The 22883-nt window shown below is 33.1% G+C and overlaps 2 protein-coding genes across 2 annotated transcripts in view; one reads left to right on the plus strand and one right to left on the minus strand.

Annotated features, from left to right (window-relative positions):
- Window positions 1-22883, minus strand: part of LOC140443657 (uncharacterized) — a 74003-nt gene that overhangs the window by 33709 nt on the left and 17411 nt on the right. The window contains exon 3 of the mRNA XM_072535024.1: window positions 3456-3590. Coding sequence (XP_072391125.1) covers window positions 3456-3590 — 135 coding nt within the window. The remainder of the gene's footprint in view (window positions 1-3455; window positions 3591-22883) is intronic.
- On the plus strand, window positions 18230-19304 carry eIF2Balpha (eukaryotic translation initiation factor 2B subunit alpha). The gene has a single exon (XM_072533734.1). The coding sequence runs from the start codon at window positions 18366-18368 to the stop codon at window positions 19275-19277; it is 912 nt and encodes a 303-aa protein (XP_072389835.1). The 5' UTR covers window positions 18230-18365; the 3' UTR covers window positions 19278-19304.

Genomic DNA, 22883 nt, shown 5'->3' on the forward strand with positions numbered 1-22883 from the left:
ATCTTAACGTTTTTGTTACGTACATGTCGTTCCAATATTTTGATTCAAGGCTGTCTCGTTATTCCATGGGATAATCTCGTTTAATTTCTCTTAATTTCTTTGGAAAATATCTGGAGCTCCAATTCTCTCCCTCTTCTTTTTCCCTGTCACTGCTAATACATTTGCAGAAGACTTTGAGTCGTCACGTGTGGAATCATATTTCTTTAAATCTAAAGTGTGGTTCCAAAACCTTGATGATAGTTTTCATTATCTGTCATCACGGTCAAAATACCCTGCATGCAGCCCAAATGAATTATATTTTCTATTTCTATTTCTGAACCAAACAACCTCAAAAACGATGTTCTCATCTTGAAAGGGTCATTGTCGCGAACGATTATACCACAAGTCCACAATTTAAAATGATTACTCATCAACATCTAAATGTTTCTACAGATCCACGTGCATTTCTGTAATCCTACTACTCCTATATCCGCCTCTGTATGCTTATGAGTATGGTTTCTTTGTCCATAAAAATCACGCGAACAAGATAATAAACATCTAAAGTATATCATCTAGAGTGGCATATCTTATTCTGAAGTTGAATAGTAGATATCAAGCTAGTATACGCTCCAACAACAGACCATACAGACGAAGAAATCGAAATATTTTATGAGTATACTTGATTATCTCGTACTCAATTTACAATTTTATGTGGCGATTTCATCGCAAAAATAAGTGTAAAAGAAGCAGAACTAGAAACATCCTTGTGAATATTCGGTTCCCCAGGTAGAAATGACCGAGGAGAAACGCTACTAGGATTCCTACTCCAGAATAATTGATTCAACATCAACAGCTTCTTTTACAAAAAAAGCACAGAAGATGGACCTGGGAAAGTCCAAACGGTAGAACAAGGAACGGAATTTACTACATCATAAGTGACAAAAAACAAATAATTAAAGATGTAACAGTACTCAACAAGTTCACCACAAGCAGTGACCACAGAATGATACGAGCGAAAGTCCAAATCAGCACAAAAAAAGAAAGAAACATAATGAATAAACTTAAATCTCATGGTATCTGGACACCCCCATTAGATATCAACCAATATCAGGCACATATCAATAATAAGCTACGCTAATACTACTGCATGAAATCAAGGAGAACGATCTTAACCACTTGAATTGCATCATAAACACCTTACAAGAAAGTCACTGAGTGCACTGTCCTAAAAGAAAATCAGATAGTAAAATAAGTCCATATACTGAAACGCTGCTAGATCAAAGAAGATAAATGAGAAGCGATAAGAATTCAGACAGCCACACTCTAAGAGAAATGAATAAAACTGTTTCGAAGACAATCAGGAGAGATTTAAGGAAATTTAAAACCGATAATATTAAACGTACTATACAGGAAAATAACAGCCTAAAAGTTCTACGTAGAAAGCTAACGAATGGGAATTGCGAAATTCATAAATTAAGAAACAAGCAAAATAAAATAATACCACGTAGAGACGAGTTAATACAGTTCGTCGAAGAGTTTTACGAGGAATTATATGGAAATAGACGAGAAGATTAAACAAGAATATAAACAGCCATTTTAAAGAAGATCATGAATGAAGGTTCTGAACTAATGCCAGAAATAAAGCCAGATGATTCTGAAGCTATTTTCTTGTGGCATTTTAAAGTAATTACTATTTAAATGGGAATAAGCCACAATTAAAGGTTAAATTACGTTTACTGACGTTTCAATTTCCACTTCGGAAGTCGTTCTCAAAATACAAACATTAGTAAATTAAACAAATTTTGTTTTTTTGTTACTTAGTGAAAAATTCTTCTAATTTAATTTTATCTGACTCATCTATATTGACAATTCAGACATACATTATACATTTTAAAGTAGACGACTTTAAAATGATATTGCCAATATTGTTGAGTTGCGTTCCTGCGACGACTTTACTTATAAGATAGTTCATTCGATTACATGAAATCAACTTTAACTTGAGAATATCCATCAGAAAAGATCATATTTTTTATATATATCATATATAAGAATTTTTCACTAAGTAACAAAAAAACAAAATTTGTTTAATTTACTAAGGTTTGTATTTTGAGAACGATTTCCGAAGTGGAAATTGAAACGTCAATAAACGTACTTTAACCTTTAATTGTGGCTTATTCTCATTTAAATAGTAAAGCTAGATGAGATTCGACAAGCGTTAAGAAAAATGAAAAATAACAAAGCCCCAGGAGAGGAATGAATTGTAATAGAAGCTATCGTAAATGGAGGAGATATGCTATTAAATCAATTAAGGAAACTGTTTAATCTATGTTTGCAGCAAAGAGAGGTGCCCAAAGAATGAAACAATGCTATAACCATCCTTAACCATGTCCGTTTCGCAGATGACATTGTCCTTATCACAGATAATTTAGGAGAAGCCACAGATATATTAAATGAATTAGACTTTGCATGTCCGAAGGTGGACCTCAGAATGAACTTGTCCAAAACTAAGTTTATGACAAATATGGTCCCCAATAACCATTTAACTGTTCAAAACAAAGTGGTAGAACTGGTGGAGAAATATACGTATTTGGGTCACGAAATAAGAATCAGCAGGGATAACCAAACATGCAAAATCCAAACACGAATTACTTTAGCGTGGACAGCCTTTGGAAAACTGCGAGACACACTTAGGGCTAACAGACCAATTAGCCCCAAAAGAAAAGTATTTGTTCAATGCGTATTGCCGGTCAGGACCTATGGGGCGGAAACTATGAGTCTAACCAAGACTACGGCTTCGAAATTGAGAGTGGCACAGAGATGAATGGAACGGTCGATGCTGGGAGTGACGTTGCGGGACCGAATAAGAAACGAAGATTTGCGAAGAAGGACGAGTATTGCTGATATTGTGAAACGTATAGCGGAACTAAAATGGAATTGGGCAGGCCATGTAGCGAGAATGCATGACTCACGATGGACGAACAAAATTACACATCGAAAGCCAAGAGCAGACAAACGTAGTAGAGGAAGACCACCTACACGTTGGGCTGACGACATCAGGCGCATCACGAAAAATTAGCAACAAAGAGCACAAAATCGCGAAGAATGGAGGAGTTTAAGGGAGGCCTATGTCCAGCAGTGGACGTGATAAATAAAAGCTGAATGATGATGATGATGATGCTTATTTTAATATAGGCTTATTTTAATATTGGAATAAGCAAGATTCTTCAAAAAGAAGATGTTTATTGGTTTTCTTGTCTGAGTAAGTTGAGTAGTTGAGTGTGTCCTAAAGAAGTTGGACAATAGGTACCTGGAATTGGTATACCTGCAAAATGATTAGTTAATTATTCTGACTCTGGCCATGGTGCCTTTGATTTTATAAGAATGTTTAACATAATAGGATTTCATTAAACGTAAATTCATTTTGATTTCCAATAACCTAATTATTTAAGTTAAATAATTTGTAAATGTTTACTTACCAATTCTTGCCAATTCGAATGTAACATTGCTATTTTTAGTACCAGTGAATTCTAAGTTTAACACGTCTGTATTGTAAAGAAATTTAGGATTAGCTGCAACTGCCCCAGTAACAATTATAGTTTCTTCGGGTTTATCTGAAAGTAGGGATGAATGTAACATTAAAATTGTAACTAAAGAAAAATAACTAAAAAGTTAAAGTGAGTTAAATTTTACACAATTTAGAACTATAAAATTATTAATTTCATGTTCTTTGAGTTTAAATCAGCTACGAAATCCTTTAACCATTTCACTGCGGAAAGCGCGATATCGCGTCCTCAGATTGTTTCATAAAATGCGGAGTGGCACACGGAAATGTGGCACAAAAATAATTACGCACATGCAGAAAGGTCTATTTTTATCATAGTGAACCGTCCGTTGTAGAACTGGTTGCCTATTTTCGTAAATAAATTATCTCAAATATAACCTATATTTTTTGGCATTACCTTGTGGGTAGTACCTAATTTTACATGTCGTGTTATTAACAGAAGTTTTTAATTTGTGTTGTATTGATTTTTTATAAAAAACTAGCGGACCAACTCGACATCGAGTTTTTTAAATGAAATTTTTATTTTGCGAGAAAAATTAAGAGATCAATATTTTTATCAATAACTCAAAAACTATAAATGATAATTTCGTGAACTTACATTTTTGAACTCTACGTTGAATTCTCTATTGATTTGACTAATAAAAACGAAACCGGAAGTCGACCTCAAAACCGGAATGCAATTTTTAGTTCATCAAATGTCGACATGGATATCATTTAGCAGTTAATTTTGCATGCTGATCACGAATCCGGTGTCAGATTTGCTCTATCTTGACGTTTTATGCGCGTTTCGGGTCACTTCCGGTGTCGGATTGCAACCGGAAGTACATATTTAGATTCGTCTCGACGAGACCTTTCGATCCATATATACATTGTGGGGTCTAAAACTTAAAGTAAATTTTAACTTCCGGTCATCTCAAAACCGGAAGTGAATTTTTGTACCAAAAGTATATCTTGCCAATCTCATACGTAATACTAATAATATTCCGAAAAAATATTTTAATTATCTAATATGGTTTTTGAGTAAAGTGGTGGACAAGAAAAGGGCTTAGCGTTTTAGTATATAAGATGAGCGATTCACGGCAACCTGGATCTTCAGGTATGAAAAAGCGAAAAGTCATAAATGTAAGAAATCCAAAAAAATTATCGCTTAAGGAAATGACAGAATTTTTATATAACTCTGATACAGAAATTGAGCAAGACGACGAGGATGAATGTAAGTAGATAATTTTAATATGCTATATTATAGAAAATTGAAATATATATTTTTTAGTTCAAGTGCAAGATTTCTACAATAATGGAGATTCGGATCCAGATCTTACATAAAATAAGGGGAGTTTTATGCAAGAGAGAGCGGAAATGATTGTGCACGATGAGATTTTAGAGGGTACAAATGAGATCCAGGTTGAAAATTCGTGGAACGAAATAAGTGGTATGAAAAATATTCCTTTTATGGGAACAAATAAACTATTAGTTCAATCTCCTGGTGACGAACCATATGACTGGTTTAGGATACTAATCGATGATGCATTTTTAGAAACTGTAGTGAGTGAATGTAATAACTATGTCATTCAAGTATTGGCTACTAGTAAAGGGTCTGTACGATCGAGAATCACCGAATGAAAAGAACTGACAGTAAAAGAGTTCCTTGTGTTCTTAGGATTAACTTTACTTACTGGTACTGTCAAACTTCCTGAGTTACAAGATTACTGGAAAAAACACAGACTATTAACAACTTGTTTTTTAAATTACATGAGTAGAGACAGGTATTTATTAATTATGCGTTGTCTTCATTTTTGTACAACTTGGATGGAAGGTGACCAAATCCCCGAAGATCGTTTTTTTTTTAATTAAACCTGTAATAGAACATTTCAACAATGTGACGAAAAAAGTTTACTATCCTAATAGAAAACTTTCGTTAGATGAGTCGATGGTCTTGTGGAAAGGAAGACTTATCTTCAAACAAGAGCCACATAAGCGCCACAAATATGGAATCAAACTCTATATGTTAACGGAACCCAGTGGACTTATTTTGAAATTTGTTGTTTGCGGTGGCGAACATGACTTGTTAGGAGGTAAAGACCATACAAAAAAAGTAGTAGATAACTATTATAATAGTTTCCAGTTGGCAAAAATGTTACTGGATAGAAAGACTTACTGCACGGGAACGATACGTAAAGATAGAAAGGGTTCTCCAAACGAAGTTATTCGCGCGAAATTAAAGAAAGGAGTAAGCCAGGCTATGTATCTCGATAATATAATGATTGGTAAGTAGCGTGACAAAAGGGATGTAATTTACATATCTTCAGAATTTGAAAATCGTATGATGATAATGACGAATCGAAGAGGTGTTGAAAAGCAAAAACCACAACCTATCGTCGAATATAATAAGTATATGGGTGGTGTAGATCATCAGGATCAATAAATGGTGTACTATCCAGTAATTCGAAAGTCTTTACGGTGGTACAAGAAATTAGGAATCCACATTTTCCAAATGATGATGATTAATTCACAAATAGGTATTATATAATAAGTATCACGTTCAAAAAATGAGTCTTGGTAAATTTATAACATCAGTTTTAGAAAGGTTGTTACCAGAACCCAAATCAGTAACTATAAGTAACGTGAAAAGTTCCCAACATATGCTTACTAAAATTAATACAACAAATGAAAAAGGTCACAGCATGCGTAAAAAATGCCGTGTCTGCACAAGAAAAAAGCTACGAAAAGACACTTTGTTTCACTGTCTTTCTTGTCCAGACCACCCCGGACTATGTATGGGTGCATGTTTTGTTGAGTACCATAAAGAAAATTAGTTGAATTTTACGTATTATTTACTTTTGTTTTTATATTATTTGATATAAATTTCTGTTTTTTTTTGTATCTTTTTTAATAAAAAATAAGTTTGCATATTTTTTTTAGTATTATTTAACCTTGACACAATATTTTTGAGCTACAAAATAAATTCGGTGAGGCATAATTAGTTTTTATTAACTTTTATTGGGCCGCGAATTCGCTTTTTCCGCAGTTTATACAACATTTCCAAAAATGTGCGAAGAACGCGAATTCGCGTCTTACAAAAAGTAAGTAAAATGCCATCAGTAGTAGATTCTCAACCGATTTCCTTCACATAATTCATAAATCATATTTGTGAAAGGGTTAAGGTATACAGGAAAAATCGAAAAAAGTCTGTAGGTATTACAAATTTTAAAGACTGCCGCCTGCATCTAAACATTCCGTATATTAGGTATGTATTTAGTACCTAGGACTTTTCTATTGGTTCTTTGCGACACGCGGTCATGTTTCAACCAATAGGCAGCGAAGTGCCAAACACGTATATGGAAGGTTACTTTGGTGCGAAATTCCTATATGGAATGTTAAATATTCGTATACTAAAAAAGACGACTTTTTATTAAAATCAGTTAAAAGGAGACTGATTTTAAAATATTTCTAATGTATGTATGATTAAAGAAAACTGAAACAATGCAATATGAAATAAATTTGTTTGATTTGCTGCGATGTTGGATGAAAGATTGTGACGTTTTTAACCTTTTTTTATAAGGTTTATCTTTAGGTGGTTGTTCAAATGGTAATCTTTTTGACCCTCTAGTAACTCACAACTTTTTCGGCTGATTGAAGTTGGTTACACTCTTATATTGACCTCGTATTCAAATCGCCTTGCCGAGGAACTTCCTGCCGTGTTTAAACAACTTTACCCAGCTGTTTTTATTTTAATATTGGATAATCTTTCGTGCAATAGCTTTAACGTTGTAACATTTTTATCCTGTAGAGCAGTGGTGCCCAGACTTATACTGCATGGGATCTACCACATAAACTACAAGCGTCCGGAGATCGACTGCTATATCCTGTTTTTAAACCAGGAGGAGTAATTCAAATATTGTTGTTTGTTTGGGTTTATATGACTGCGGACACTAAATCCATTCGCCAGAGTAATTCAAATATGAATTCATTGTTACGAAATTTTGACACTAATGGCATTTCATAGGTTAATTAAGTTATATTGGCGATTTTCTGTGTTTTCTGCGTTATTCTTTTAATTTTTAGATTTTTAGTCTGATTTTATATAAAAAAACATTTGTTTTTAGAACTCTTTAGCGACGTATTAGTATAATATAAGATGTTTGGATTACCGTCGAAGGCCGATATGATCAACCAAAAAAGATGTATTTGGTAGCTTTTCTAGTGACTTTCTTGGGTGTGAATCTGTCTCTTTAGTTTACTCCTCCTGGTTTAAAAACAAAGCATAGTAAAAAAACAATTTTGAAAATAAAAAACTTTATTGCACATTTCTAGTTGATAAAAAGTTGTAACTACAGAGAATTGTAATTAAAGTCATGTTTTTCATATTAATTTTATTTGGATGTTGATGCATGGCACTGCTTATCATCCACAAGTATTTCATATGATGGTACATAATTACCAAGGGCCAAACGCAAGCATGAAGAGAGATGTTCGCCAGTTAGCCGATTACGATATTTTGATTTCACTATCTTCATTTGAGAAAATGCAGACTGCAGAGAATGCAATGAACTGCAGAGCTACTTGTTTCAAAGACGGATATTTCTCATACGATATGAGAAGCAGATATCAGACGATATGTCTGGCTTAAGGCAATAAATTATATTTCATAGTCTCTTGACGAATGAGAGGGCGAATATCAACACGTGCGTTTGTTTACAGTTGGGAATTTGCTGAACGAATGTACCATAATTTATCTGTGAATATTGATATGCCCATATAATTATTTCGATCATGCACGTATGGTGAGTCAGGACAGTCCCCGTATTTTCTCCGTGGATCGCGATCGACTTCAAAAACTTTGGCGATCGACCGGTCGATCGCGATCGACTCTTTGAGCACCGCTGCTGTAGAGTATTAATAAAATTTGCAAAAGAAAATCTTTGTTGTAAAGCTGTTTCATTTTAGTTTAAAATAATATATTCTCTAACATTATTTTCATCAATGTTATCAATGCTGTTATTAATATAATGTTCTCTAATACTTTTACTGGATCCTGCAAGCCCGCTATAAAATAAGAAATGTTGAACTTTTCGCCAAAAGCTAATTTAGCTACGTCGTATCGATCTTCAGGATTAGTAGCTGGAACGTTGCAAAAAGATATATTAAAAAAGTGTGCAAAATCTTAATCTTCCAATTTCGCAACTGCAAAATTATGTTGCTATATCGCCTTTGTAAAGCACGGAATTATTTCAGGAATTATCAGGAATTTTGTATAAATTTTTAGATAATTTAATTATATCTTCCTGGTGTAAATATTTCATTTTTTCTAATTGCCTTTTAAAGAGTAATCTTGAAGCATCATCTCTACTATGTATTTGTAAAATTTCGAAGCCATCTTTTATAATATTCTTTTAAGGCAGTACAGCTAAAGTCTATTAAAGCTTTAGCATTACAAGCTTTGTTTCTATGTAGAACTATGTGAAAACGAAACTCAAGAAAACGAAATCAATCATATTCTCAAAAAAAAACACAAAATGTAGATAACCTGATCATCAATTATACAACGATCGAAAGAGTAACAACATATAAATATTTAGGAACGTGGCTAACCGAAGATGGAGATCAAACAAAAGAAATCAGATCTAGAATAGAAATGGCAAGAAATACGTTCGTAAAATTAAAGAACTTACTTTGCAACCGTAACCTTAATCTAGAGATCCGCATAAGAATGCTACGTTGTTACGTTTTTTCTACTTTACTATACGGGTTGGAAGCGTGGACAATAAAACATTCTGAAATCAAAAAATTAAACTTCTTTGAGATGTGGTGCTACAGGAGAATCCACAGAATATCGTGGACTGAAAAGTAACTAATATGGGGTGTTACAAAGAATGAAGAAAGAATGTGAAGTCATAAAAACTGTTAAAATTAGAAAGATTCAATATCTGGGTCATATAATGAGGGGCGAGAAGTACGTATTACTTAGGTTAATTATGCAAGGGAAGAGAAACCCAGGACGACGCAAAATATCCTGGCTAAGAAATTTGAGAGAGTGGTTCGGTTGCAGCTCATTAGAATTATTCAGAAGCGCGGCCAATAAAATTAAAATAGCGATGATGATTTCCAACCTCCGATAGGAGAAGGAACCTGAAGAAGAAGAACTATGTGTTGATGCGTGCCTATAATCGAGGCACCAACCTTCCACTGCGGAAATAGTTGGTTTTCAAGAATAATCTTAAATGATTTTGTGGCATTCTCCATAGTCGATGCTAATAATATAGTTTGAAATGTCTTGAATAAAAGTTGTTATCTTGGGGTATTTCATTCCTTTTTTCACACAACCAGCGTCAAATTGATTGGCATATATGAAAAAGGCATAAACGTGTTTGTGATGCTAGCCAAACACGTTTTAAGGCTTTTCTTTTCGCGTCATTATAATCTGTAATAAATATTTTAGGATAACCCATTCCACCGAAGCCATTTGGTATTGACCCTTTGAGCAGTTGGTATGCTGCAGCATAATCTTCAATTGTTTCACCTTTGGTAACAATAACTGTCAAAGGCACTGCTCCTATTCCACAAGGGGTTAACATAAACGAAACTGAATAGTTTAATGCATCGCAAGAAGCTGTGAGATCTGTAAAAACAACATCTTTTGCAAATAGAAGATTGTGTGCTCGTTGAATAATAGGTGTTACAGCAATGACGGCAAACGGGTTTTCATTATATTATACTAAAATTCCTTCTGCTTTATAAACCTCAATTGTTTGTTTCATTTTCTAAAAAAAAACCGAAAAGATCAGTAATTTTAGGACTTTTTTCTTAATTTGCTGCAAGTTTACTGTTAAAGCCAATTTTAAATTCTAATTTGGACTCGCGATAAACTAGAGACTCTTTAATTCCCATTCCATTATCAAAATAAGAAAATATTTTTTTGTATCAGCGGATAGACAAAGGTATGAAAGCCTTTCAGCTGATTCCAAATTATGATTATGCTCGCCAATTATACTTATAATACCTAGCAAACCGTCCTTAAATAAATATGTTCTGATTATTTCCCATTATGAATGGAATATAGTATATCTCTTTTATATAAATGTTTGTATAAAAGTTAATTAAAAGTTGTTTTTATTACAAAAAAACAAATGGGTAACTAAAAACAAAAGTTCCGCTCCTATCGGAGTTTGGAAATCATTCTGGCAATTATAATTTTGTTGGTTACGCGCCTGAATAGTTCAATTGAACTGCATCCAAACCATTCACGGAGATTGCGTAGCCACTAGATTTTACATCTTCCTATGCTTCTTCTGCCTCTGATTTTACCCTGCATTATATTTCTTAGTAGTTCGTATTTTTCACCTCTCATGATGTGCCCCAAGTATTCCAATTTCCTGATTTTTATGGAATTTAAAACTTCGCATTGTTTTCCTAGTTGTTCGAGAACTTGTTCGTTTGTTTTGCGATCCATCCATGATATTTTTAAAATACGTCGGTAACACCACATTTCGAATGCTTGTAGGTTTTTAATATTGGATTTTTTAAATGTCTAAGCTTCAACCCCATACAAAAGATAGAGAAAATATAACATCGAAGCATTCTTATTCGGAGCGATATATTGATATCGCGATTACAAAAAAGTTTTCTTATTCTATTAAAAGTTGACCGTGCAATTTCAATGCAGCATCTTACTTCTTTTGTCTAATCATTATCTTCTGTGATCCATGCTTCAAGGTATTTGTACCAAGATATTTGTTCAATTTCTGTATTATCTAGTACTAGCTTAACTTTGATGTTTTGGGCTTTTGTAAATACCATGAACTTGGTTTTCTTCAAATTTTTTTTAGTTCATAATCGTTGCAATATATATTTAGTTGTTTAGCAAGGTGTTGCAGTTCTTCTAGTGTTCCTGTCAGAAGGACAGTGTCGTCAGCATATCGTATGTTATTAAGTGGCTCACCGTTTATTATAAGGCCCTCACTGAACTCGGCAAGCGCTAATTCTGAGATGACTTCACTGTATAAATTGAATAACAAGGGTGATAAAATACACCCTTGGCGGACCCCACGACGAATCTGGATATCCTCGGTCAGTTTATTTTCAACTTTCACTTTTGCTGTTTGGTTCCAATAGAGGTTACATATGATTCTAATGTCTCTACTGTCTATGTTTTTTTTTTAACTATATTTAACTATATTTTGTTTATTTTCTATTACATTGTTTTAGTTTTCTTTAGTCATACATTACAAATATTTTAAAATCAATCTCCTTTTAACTGATTTTAATAAAATGTCTTTTTTGGTCTACGAATATTTAACATTCCACATATGAATTTCGCACCAAAGTATCATTCCATATACGTGTTTGGCACCTCGCCGCCTATTGGTTGAAAATTGGCCGCTTGCCGCAAAGGACCAATAGAAAAGTCCTAGGTACTAAATACATATACGGAATGTTTAGATGCCTACCGTCTGCTACTTTAAAGTGCGAAATGAAAACGTACCCTACTGAGCTAGGCAAATAATCTCAAACTTCCCTCTACACTTTTAGAGGTACATTTCAATAAAATTCTTCTCAAAAACTTCAAAAACCAAAAGCATACATCATATTAAACTTCTTGGAATTCTGTCTCCGCTTAGTGGACGTAAGCTATCATGTTAGCGGTAAGGGGAAGTCTTTAACGTCTTTGGAAGGAAGTCTTTAACGTCTTTAGATGGAAGTCCTTAACGTCTAACGGAAGTTTTTAACGGTGATGGAAGTGTCTTAGTGGGTCACCCCACTGCTGTTTGACGTCCGAAATACTTTCAATAGCTTAAATTAAAAGAGGTAATGAAGGTTTTGAAGAGAGAATGTGTTCGAGTTACTTGATGAATGTGGTCTTGGACTATCTGTCAGAGAGGAAAATTGGCTGAACTACCACAGAGGTACACAGCTGTGAAACCTGGCATATGACAGGATTCTGACCCAACAATACCGAGAGGGTGTAACAGCTTTCACATTTAAAAATAATTTCGCTTTGGTGGCGCGGGATATGGAGGACCTTATTATCTTCGGTGCGTACGGTAATATATATATATATATATATATATATATATATATATATATATATATATATATATATATATATATATATATATATACATATATATATATATATATATATATATATATATATATATAAATATATATATATATATATATATATATATATATATATATATATATATATAAATATATATATATATATATATATATATATATATATATATGGAGCCTGGAGCGCATTGTGTCGTTATGGCCTCGAGCATTTTCTGTTAAAACCCAGTCTGCTAAACTGCAACAAGCTAGTTTGTCCGTGACCACCAAAAAGTGAGGAAGCACACGGAGAGTGAAATAGTGCCATAACCCTGCTGTCCGTCAGTGGTAAGCTGTTTTAGTTCATAAATATTGCCTTATTACGTAATGATGCGTTATTGATATGGTGTTAGTATCAATAAAAATACACGAAATGGAACATTAATATTGCCCTAAGTATGTTACGACACTGTTGTGGTCCGAATTATTGCAAAAAATGGCAAATTGTTTTTAAACAGTGTCATATTTTATGATATGGCACTGTTGTAGACTGATGTGACTGGATTCTATGTGGCAAGGTTGCCACAATAGTGTTACCAGTTGTGTTGTGACATTATTTATGATCAATTTTGGTAATTAATTTGATAATAACTGCCTCAACAGGGTGATGTGACTTTATCATTGTTTGTAAAAACCAGACTATTATTACTCATTCTAACTTGGCATAGAATTATTTTATTATTTATTTCAGATTGTGTATTTGGCTTTGACATTGACTTGGTACTTGAAGTAGACTAGAAGATCAATTCCTATTTTTTAAAAGATGCATCAGCATAAGCCTATAACCATACCAATGAACTCAAGGGGGTAAGGATTAATGCTTAAACTATCGAGAAAAGACGCAGATGCTGCCTACGAAATAGTGAAACAGAAAAATGACGAGCCACCACTTTCTCCTTCATGTAAGTCTGCAAGTAGCCAGTTAATCTACCTAGCCTTTCTTCTAATTGTGAGCTTGCTACACGTGCAAATGCTACAGAAATCTTTTTTTGACCTAAATGTATAACGTAATCATTAATTATTATTATGTTTTGCTTCTAGGGGTTGAAAGTGATCATTCCGATGAAGCAGGACCTGGATACATCGAGTGTCTAGAAGACAGTATGCTGAACCATTATTTCTTCTGCGATCGGGAGAGAGCCTGATTCAAGAGAACGATAAGTACCTAACGAACCGTAACGAGATTGATACCTTAAATAGTTCTTCTGTAACCTATGCCAATTTGGAGAATGTAGCGCCCTTCCCCTCAGAAAGTGTTATTCTTTCAAAGTGTGTGCTAACAACTTCCCAAATTGAAGCCAATCATATTGATAAGTCTAAAAACAATGACTATAACGAAACTACGGCTGTTATTCAATGTTATCTTAAGCCTTCCACATCTTTTCTTCCCCAACCTGGGGAAAGCATAGTCCAAGAGAACGATGAGTACCTGGCTAATCGTAATGAGACTGATACCTTAAATAAATCCTGTATAACTCATGATAGTTTGGAAAATGTTGAGCCTTACCCCTCTCAAAGTGTAGTAATTTCAAAGGATGTACCAACAACTTCCCAAATTGAAGCCGATCGTATTGAAAAGTCTGATTTCGATAGTGACGACTCATTGACCTACCCTAATTATATTCCTGACAGTGAGATTGGTCAAAGAAGATCAACCACCGACCCTTCAGTCAAACTAATAATTGACTCTCCTGTGAAACAAAAAAGAGGCAAAAAACCCCACTAAGAGGGACATTGTTAAGAAGTTGAGAAACGAAGAAAAAGCATATTTTTCTCTGACTAGCAAAAAAGTTGTACAAGCAAGAAAAATGCTGTCTCCATGTCCAGAAAACTGCAAATTTAATTGTCCATCACGCATTAGCCATAACGATAGACAGAATATTTTCCAAAATTACTGGGATATGGGGTCTTTGCAAGCACAAAGAAACTATATTTCCAGTTCCATGGACCAAATTGTCCCAAAAGTCCGGTTCACGAACAAGGAAAAACCAAGGCGTGTCAACAATTCCTTTCACTTTCAAGTAGCAGGGGTAAGGATTAGAGTTTGTAAGCTCTTCTACATGAATACTCTAGGCATCAATGATCGCCCGATACGAACAGTTGTTAAAAAAACAAACGATATGGGCTTTCTGTAGCCAGAAGGAAGGAGTAGACATGGCAAACATAAAACTCTTAGCCCGAAAGTTAAAGATTCTGTACGTGATTTCATAAAGAACATACCAAGAATCGAGAGTCACTATACCAGGGCAAAGTCTACCCGAGAATTTATAGATGGTGGCAAAAGCTTACCTGACATTTACCGTGACTATTCTTTGAATAAAAATAGGAAGGGGAAGAAGCTGTCTCCTTGGTTACTTTTTCTCGTATATTTCGAAATTAATTTAATATTTCTTTATTATCAAATAAAACATTCTAAAGTTAAAATAGAATAGGTATACCTAAAAATTCAAAATAATATTATATATAGTTCTCACTCGAATATTTACGTAAATTTATATGATACTTATTAAAAATAAACTATTTGCAAGTATGTAATGTTTTCAAAAACTCTGTGTACAAAATAAACAAAATTGAGTTAATTTCTTCAATTTTAGTAAACGTTTCTGAAAAATTGCTTAAATTATGCAGACATGTTTACAAAAAATGTATCCCCGGTCCCTGTTATTAATCTTGACTAGTTGTATTCTTAAATATTCTTATATTGTGAATATTATTAAATATTCTTAAATATTTTTAAACGAATATCGATGGCCTAACTGTAATACCCCGTATCTGACAATTTTGAGATTTTGAGAGTTTCATTGCATCAGGTTTGTTGGGTTGCCTAGCATATTGTGTAAAAACCCTGTATCATACAAAAAATAAGGAAGCCTTGGAAATTGCTTTTATTTAATATCCCGTATTGCTCGTCAGAAGACATGCGCATAAAAATATCCCGTATCTGTCAGTTGTACATTGCATTCTTCTACAACCTACACGTGTGTGAGTTTATTTATCTGTTCAGTGAATTAATTATATTTCAAAGGTAAGTTTTACCACTATTTTTATTAAAAATATATTTCTGCTGGTATTTTTATAAATTTTAATTAACCTAGGATATTATAACTTGATAAAAGGGTCTAATATTGTGAGACCTAACGATACGGGATATTGAATTCTTGTTGTGAACAAATTTGCATACTAATTTTTAGTAGATACGGGCTATTATTATAACATTGTGCATTACGTGACATCAAAATTTAAAGTCTTTGATATTAGTTTATTAAAAAATGGAAATAAAAAAGCGAAAGCTTTTTTTGTCCTCCTAAAGTAGCGGGATTGATATTTTAGTTTATTTAACCAAAATTTAATCTAAAGGAACTGTTTTTAATATGAGTCTAGTCTACACCGAGAAAAATTTAAAAATAAAAACCTCAGTTAGGTATACAGGGTGTAATAGATATTAGTACAAATAAGAGATTTATTACCCCTATGTTTTATCAACATTTTTTCTTGTTTTGACTTGACTTTTATCCGTTAAAGTATATGTGCTCATACCTTTTACAATCTGTATAAGATTAAGTTATCTTAATTATGTTTTTTTTTCAGATGCAGGCAACTCGATCACACAGACTTTTGTCTATGGTTTTAAATCGAGAAGAAAATAATCAACAGTCTCCTAGCAGTAACAAGCAAGTTTCTGAAACTGCCGTATTCACTGAGTTCAGTGAAGTCTATAAAGCAAGTGCCACAGATGGAACCGCCACAGGTATGGGATGCCACAGATACCGATAGGAGATTTTCGAGATACTACTGATTGGCATGATACTGAAAATAACTCCGTTTTGCTGAGCAATGTTCAACAGCAAATATTTCAAGATAAAGTCCTAGGTGAAGTCGCACATGAGCACCTTGTAGAAACTAATAAAAGAAGAGAAAACACTAATTCAAGTCCTGCATATTTAGAACAGATGAAAATTCAACAGCAAATATTTCAAGATGAAGTCCTGTCTAAAGACACATATGAGCACCTTGTAGAAAAAGATAAAGTAACAGAAAATACTAATCCAGATACTTATTTAAAGTAAACTCCTTTATTGGAAATGGCAATTTGCACCTTAACCCCGGTTGAAGCATCACCTCTGAGAATTCCAATCAAAACGACGACTACTATATCCTTGAAGAAGATCCTGATTTTTCAGATAAAACTTCTAATAATAAAGAGAAAACAGACAGTGCGAGGAGCTCAGATGAAGATAAACTAAATGAAGAAATTAGAGTAAGACGCAGAAAGAGGAAGGCTAAAGATAAAATTCACAATTTTACTATGTCTAACTTAAAAAATCATGAAGGCTCTAGTTATTGGTGGGCTAAAACAGAAGGAGATCTGTGTGCATCTACTTTTGCTTCCATCATTATACACCATATTAAGGAAAACTGTAATGACCGAAAATTACCTGTTATGCTCTGGTCTGATGGGTGGTGTTACCAGACCAGAAACTCTACACTTTCCAACGCGCTTCTAAATCCTTCTATAAAAAGTGACCAATTTTTATTCAGAAACATCTTGAAAAAGGTCACACCTAGATGGAGTGTGATAGTGTGTATTATCTAATTGAGATGAAACTTAAAAATCGTAAAATTTTTCTTCCACACGATTATATAACATCTACTGAAGAAGCGCGGATAAAACCAGCTCCATTTAAAGCGCAGATGTTTACTTATACATTTTTTAAAACTATGCATCCTGAGAACTAGCGTATAGAAGTATTCGATCTGTAAAGATAAAGAACGATCCGACCGTCACAAATCTCAGGGTGTTAATGTACGATCCAGAGAAAAAACAAATTGTGTTCAAAACTAATTTCAAAGATGATTTTAAGCTATTACCTGTACGGGCCTGTCAATCCCAAAGGTCTAGAAATGTCGTCGTACCCTAACTTGCACAACCAAAGACTAAGTATAAAGAGTGGTAAATATACTCAATTGCGAGACCTTAAGGTACTTTTACCTACCGACTGTCACATGTTTTACAACAATTTACCCAAAGATAACAAGATTTAGGTAGATATCTTAAAAGTTTTTAGTTTAATTGTTATTTGTTTTTAGAAAGTTATATTTATTAAACCTAATTTAACTTTAAAGTTTTAGTTAATATTTTTTTTTACTGTTTTACTTTACATAATGTTTGTAACTTCTAATAAACTTGTTTTGTACCAATTTTCGTTTTGTTTTTACTACCTGTTAAATTAGTACTAAAAACCCGTATCTAAAATTTATGTTACAACATTTTTGACAATACCCCGTATCTACACAAAAAAAAACTCAAAATACTGCAAAATGTACTTTTTCATCTTTTATTTACTAAAAAATGAAATTATTCATTTTAAGGTCAAGAAAAAGTCTTGTGTTCATTAATTATTTTTGTTTAAAATCATATTTTGTCTCTCCTATAAAATTCACTTATTTCAGATACGGGTTATTACACTTAGGCCATCGATATGTAAGAATAGCCATCCATTGTGGATGACTAACCCATATATCGGATACTCTCAAGAACAGGAAAGGGAAAGACGAAAGAGATAAAAGAAAAAGATAAAAAAGTTAGGTTATTTGAAACATGTCACACTCTAATCAAAAAGCATTTTGTATTCTTTGCGCTTATCTAAATGAAAGAATATTGATAATAGTGAAATAATTTTGCAATTTTTTGTAATTTATTATTTTAACAATAATGACAACCAACACGAACATACGAGAATATTTTTGTAAAATTATTAAAGAGGATGAGGATGTTTCTGTTGGGGTAGCAGCTATAAGGGCTTTGATGGAATTAATTAAACATTCAAAATCTGAAACTGTTCAAGAGTTAGAAGCTAATCTAAAAGATGCTATCCAGGAGATGAAAAACTCAAATTACACAGTAGCTGGTATTAACTCTGGATGTGAATTATTTTTACGTTTTATAACGTTAGCTTCTCTTGATACAAGTGGTTTTGATGAGTGCAAACAAATTATGTTGGATAGGGGTCACCTTTTTATTAAAAAGTTGGATGAAGCCAGAGGAAAAATTGTCAAATTAGCTGCAAATTTTATTGAAGATGGCTCTAAAGTATTAACACATTCAAGATCACGAGTAGTTCTACAAACATTAAGAAAAGCCCATAAACAAAATAAGAAGTTTGAAGTATTTGTTACAATTTCAGAACCTGATAAAAGTGGTTTAAGAATGTTAGAAGATTTAAAATCGGATGGCATACCCTGCACAGTAATATTAGATTCTGCAATTGGTTACATCATGGAACAAGTTAACTTTATTATGGTTGGAGCAGAAAGTGTTGTGGAGAGTGGTGGAATTGTTAATAAAGTTGGTAGCTACACAATGGCAGTATGTGCTAAAGAAATGAAGATACCTTTCTATGTTTTAACCGAAAGTTTTAAATTTTCAAGATTGTTTCCACTTGGTCAACAAGATTTACCTGAAGAGTATAAGTATACTTCAGAAATACGTGCAAAATCAAATCTTAAAGAAATTCATCCACTAGTTGACTATACTCCACCTTCATATATTACACTATTGTTTACAGATTTAGGTGTTTTAACTCCTTCTGCTGTGAGTGATGAACTTATAAAACTGTATTTATAAAAGTATTTAAATATATTTTATATTCTATTCAATGTTTATGTTTTACATCATTTCTATTTTAGCTTTATTTATTATAATGTTTTTAAAAGATAAACAATCAGGTGTTTATCTGAATTATAAAAAATATTAGGTAACTCTTTCTTGATACAAATATATTTTAATGTTTTCTATGCATGTTAAAAATGAAAATAGGTTAAGGTAAAACAGTTATTTTCAATTTGATTTTATTCATAAGTGATATATCCTTGTTTTACTTTACTAGTCTTTCTATAAATACTACAACGGTAGATAAAAAATCTATTTGGAAGCATTTATGATCATTCTATACTTTAACTATTTTCTCTAATTTTGTAGTTACTAAATGTTTCTGTTCATCATCAATTATTATTAGCTATGAATTTTTTAGCATCCTTTCTTTAAAATCATATTAGCTGTAGCCTACTTCAGCTTGTCTTAAGTTAAAAGCCAAGTCTAAATTTTGGCTTTCACAGCAAATCTAGGAATAAATAATTTGTCTCATCATATATCATCACTAAAGACACTACATTCCTGCAAATTATTGCCCATTAACTCAACAATATTAGTCTAGTATCATTAAATAGCCCTGTTTTCTAGTTTATATTCCTTAGCCGCATTACACAATACCATATCATTAATTTAAGAGTATGTTGGATCAGTTACATAGTGGGAGTAATTGAATTTATAAACTCAATAGTATACTGTGCAATATTGTCTTCAGATTCACATTTTTGTTGGGAATAAGATGCAATTTATGTTTAAAATAAGTTTATTTTTGACGATTCAATTTTTACTTTGGAAATCATTCTCAAAATACAAGACATTAATGAATTTATTAAGTCGCTAGTTGTAAGGCTGAAGTATTTTGTAGATAATCCCCTTCTGGCAAGTTGATCAGCTCTGTCATTGCTGTGTATTCCTCGATAAACTGGAACCCATACCAGTGTGACTCTGTTCTGCCAGTATATCAAATTCTCATTACTCCCCATTAGCATAAATTTAAGATTGCTAATGTTAATTACTCTTGCACATTGCAAGATTGTATAAATATCTGCCTAAAATGCAGAGGTATATTCTCCTAGTGGAATAATGGTTCTTCTTGGACAGGTATTTTAGGCGTGTATGTGGGTACCATAAAGTCAGAAGCCAATATATGCAGTGTAAAGTAGAGTATCACAATTATAGCAAGTGACTCCTGTTTTAATGATTTTTATAGGCCAGTAAAATTAGATGTTTACCCTTTAGAAAAAAAATTTTTTTTTTCCAACAAATGGAGAAAATTCAATTATAATTTAATAAATAAATTTGTGGATTATAGCAGAATCTGTTTATAGCATGTAGGCTTTAAAGCCTGTTTCTTCTTCAATATGAAATCAGTTTCAATAATTTGACTGCTTCCTTCTTCTATGTAGGCTTTAAAGCCCGTTTCTTCTTCAATATTAGCCTCCTAAATTGTTTAAATTACCGCACCATCTTTTTCTTGGTCTGCCAATACTTCTTCGTCAATTGTTGACTTATCTCGTGCTTCATACTATTCTATCCTCTGCCATTCTACTGATGTGTTCGTCCACTCCTATTTTCGTCTTGTCACCCATCCATTTATGTCTTCTATATTGCATGCTCTTTTTATGTTTTCGCTTCTCTCCCTATCCAACAGACTTTTCCCTGATAATCATCGGAGTATTTTCATCTCTATTGTTTCTAGTAGTCGTCTCGTTTTAGTTGTAGCAGGTCTTGTCTCCGCCGTGTATGTTAATATAGGTCTAATTGCTGCTTTATAGATTCTTGTTTTTGTGTCTTGTCTTAAGTGTTTGTTCTTCCAGAATGTGTCATTAAGAGATCCCGCCGCGTTACTTACTTTTAAGCTTTGTTGTCGTACTTCTACTTCAACATCTCCGTAACTAGTTATATATATTCCCAGATATCTAAACCTTGCTTCCTGCTTTATTATTTTTCATCAATTTCGATTTTACATCGTAGTGGGTATTTAGATGTTGTCATACATTTGGTTTTTTCTCCTGATATTATCATATTGTATTTCTTAGCTGTTGTATTGAAGATATGTGTTAATCTTTGAAGCTTATCGTCTGTCTCGGCGATTAATGCGGCGTCGTCTGCATAACATAATATTTGGATATCTTTGTTCCCCATTCTGTAGCCTTGACCTTTACATACTGCTTGTATTATTTCCTCCATTATTATATTAAATAGAAGTGGGCTTAATGAGTCTTGACTCCATTTTGTACTGGTATACACTGTGTTAGTTATTTATCTTTGCCTGTATTCGATTATGGAGGTAGATGTTTTCGATGGTTTGAATAATATTGATTGGTATGTTTTTATACAGTAGGTGTAAGAGTTCTTCGACTTGGATGCGATCGAAAGCCTTTGTCAGGTCTATAAAACATAGATATGCTGGTTTATTGTACTCGATGGCCTTTTCTGTGATTTGTCTTAGTACAAATATGGCGTCTATGCAGGATCTTCCGGATCTGAATCCATGTTGTTCATCTGATAAAGTTGTTAGTTTATTGATTTTGTTGGTTAGGACTTTTGTGGTAAGCTTAGGTAAGTGCGGTGTTCAGTAGATTTATACCTCTATAATTGTTGGGGTCTTCTTTATCTCCTTTCTTGAACATTTCATGCGTCTGGTATCTTGCAGTGCAATATTAGTTTTTGTATAAGTTTTGTCATCTCTACGGTTATACTTTCTGCTCCGTGTTTTAGAAGCTCGTTGGTTATTCCGTCTGGTCCTAGTGACTTTCTATTTTTGAGTGAATTTATGGCTATTTCTACTTCCTGAAAACTGATTTCTATTTCGTGTCTTAATTCAGGTACGTTATTGTGTTGATTATTATTTTCCTTTGCTTTAAATAGTTCTGTCAGGTATCTTTCCCATTCGTTTGCTGGTATGTTATTGTATTCCTTCAATTTTGACTGGTCTCTTTTTAAACTGGATTAGTCCTTTTAAAGGATTAGTTTTCTTCTTTTAAGGGATCTATAAAATAAGAAAATAATTTTTATGACAATCTATTCGTTCTAAAATCCTGATTATTTTTTAATAAAAACTGCACCCCTTGACTCGCCTTTTTCCTTTTACATCAAATCCGCAATGGTCTACATTGAAAATGTTAGTCACTTTCTACAATTATGGTACTGTGATTATAACTGCTGTTGTTAACCTCAGAGCCCCTGTGATTCAAAGGCAAACAAGTCATTGCATCTGCTTAGTTCGAGGATGGAATTTTTGCTGTAATTTTGGCCACCATTTCACTGATGCATTTTACCACAATGTTATAAATTTCATATAACACATCTGCTTTTAAACTCCACATTTTTCTATAAGTATATCAGCCTACCAAACGAATTACTCCTTCTAGGACTTCTTCCAGGAACACAACCATTGGCCAAAACTCTACAACCTCTCGCCAAAAAGCTTTATCCTTTGTCAAAAATTCTTTTCATTTTATTGAACTTCTTAAAGACTCTCTCACCGTTAGACATTCTAGTACGTTTCGATATCTTTTCACTCTTTACAAATATTCTTATAGACGAAACTCTAAACATTCTGAAAACTAAATACTGTAT

Source organism: Diabrotica undecimpunctata, chromosome 6, assembly GCF_040954645.1.
Source record: "Diabrotica undecimpunctata isolate CICGRU chromosome 6, icDiaUnde3, whole genome shotgun sequence".
Taxonomy (NCBI): domain Eukaryota; kingdom Metazoa; phylum Arthropoda; class Insecta; order Coleoptera; family Chrysomelidae; genus Diabrotica; species Diabrotica undecimpunctata.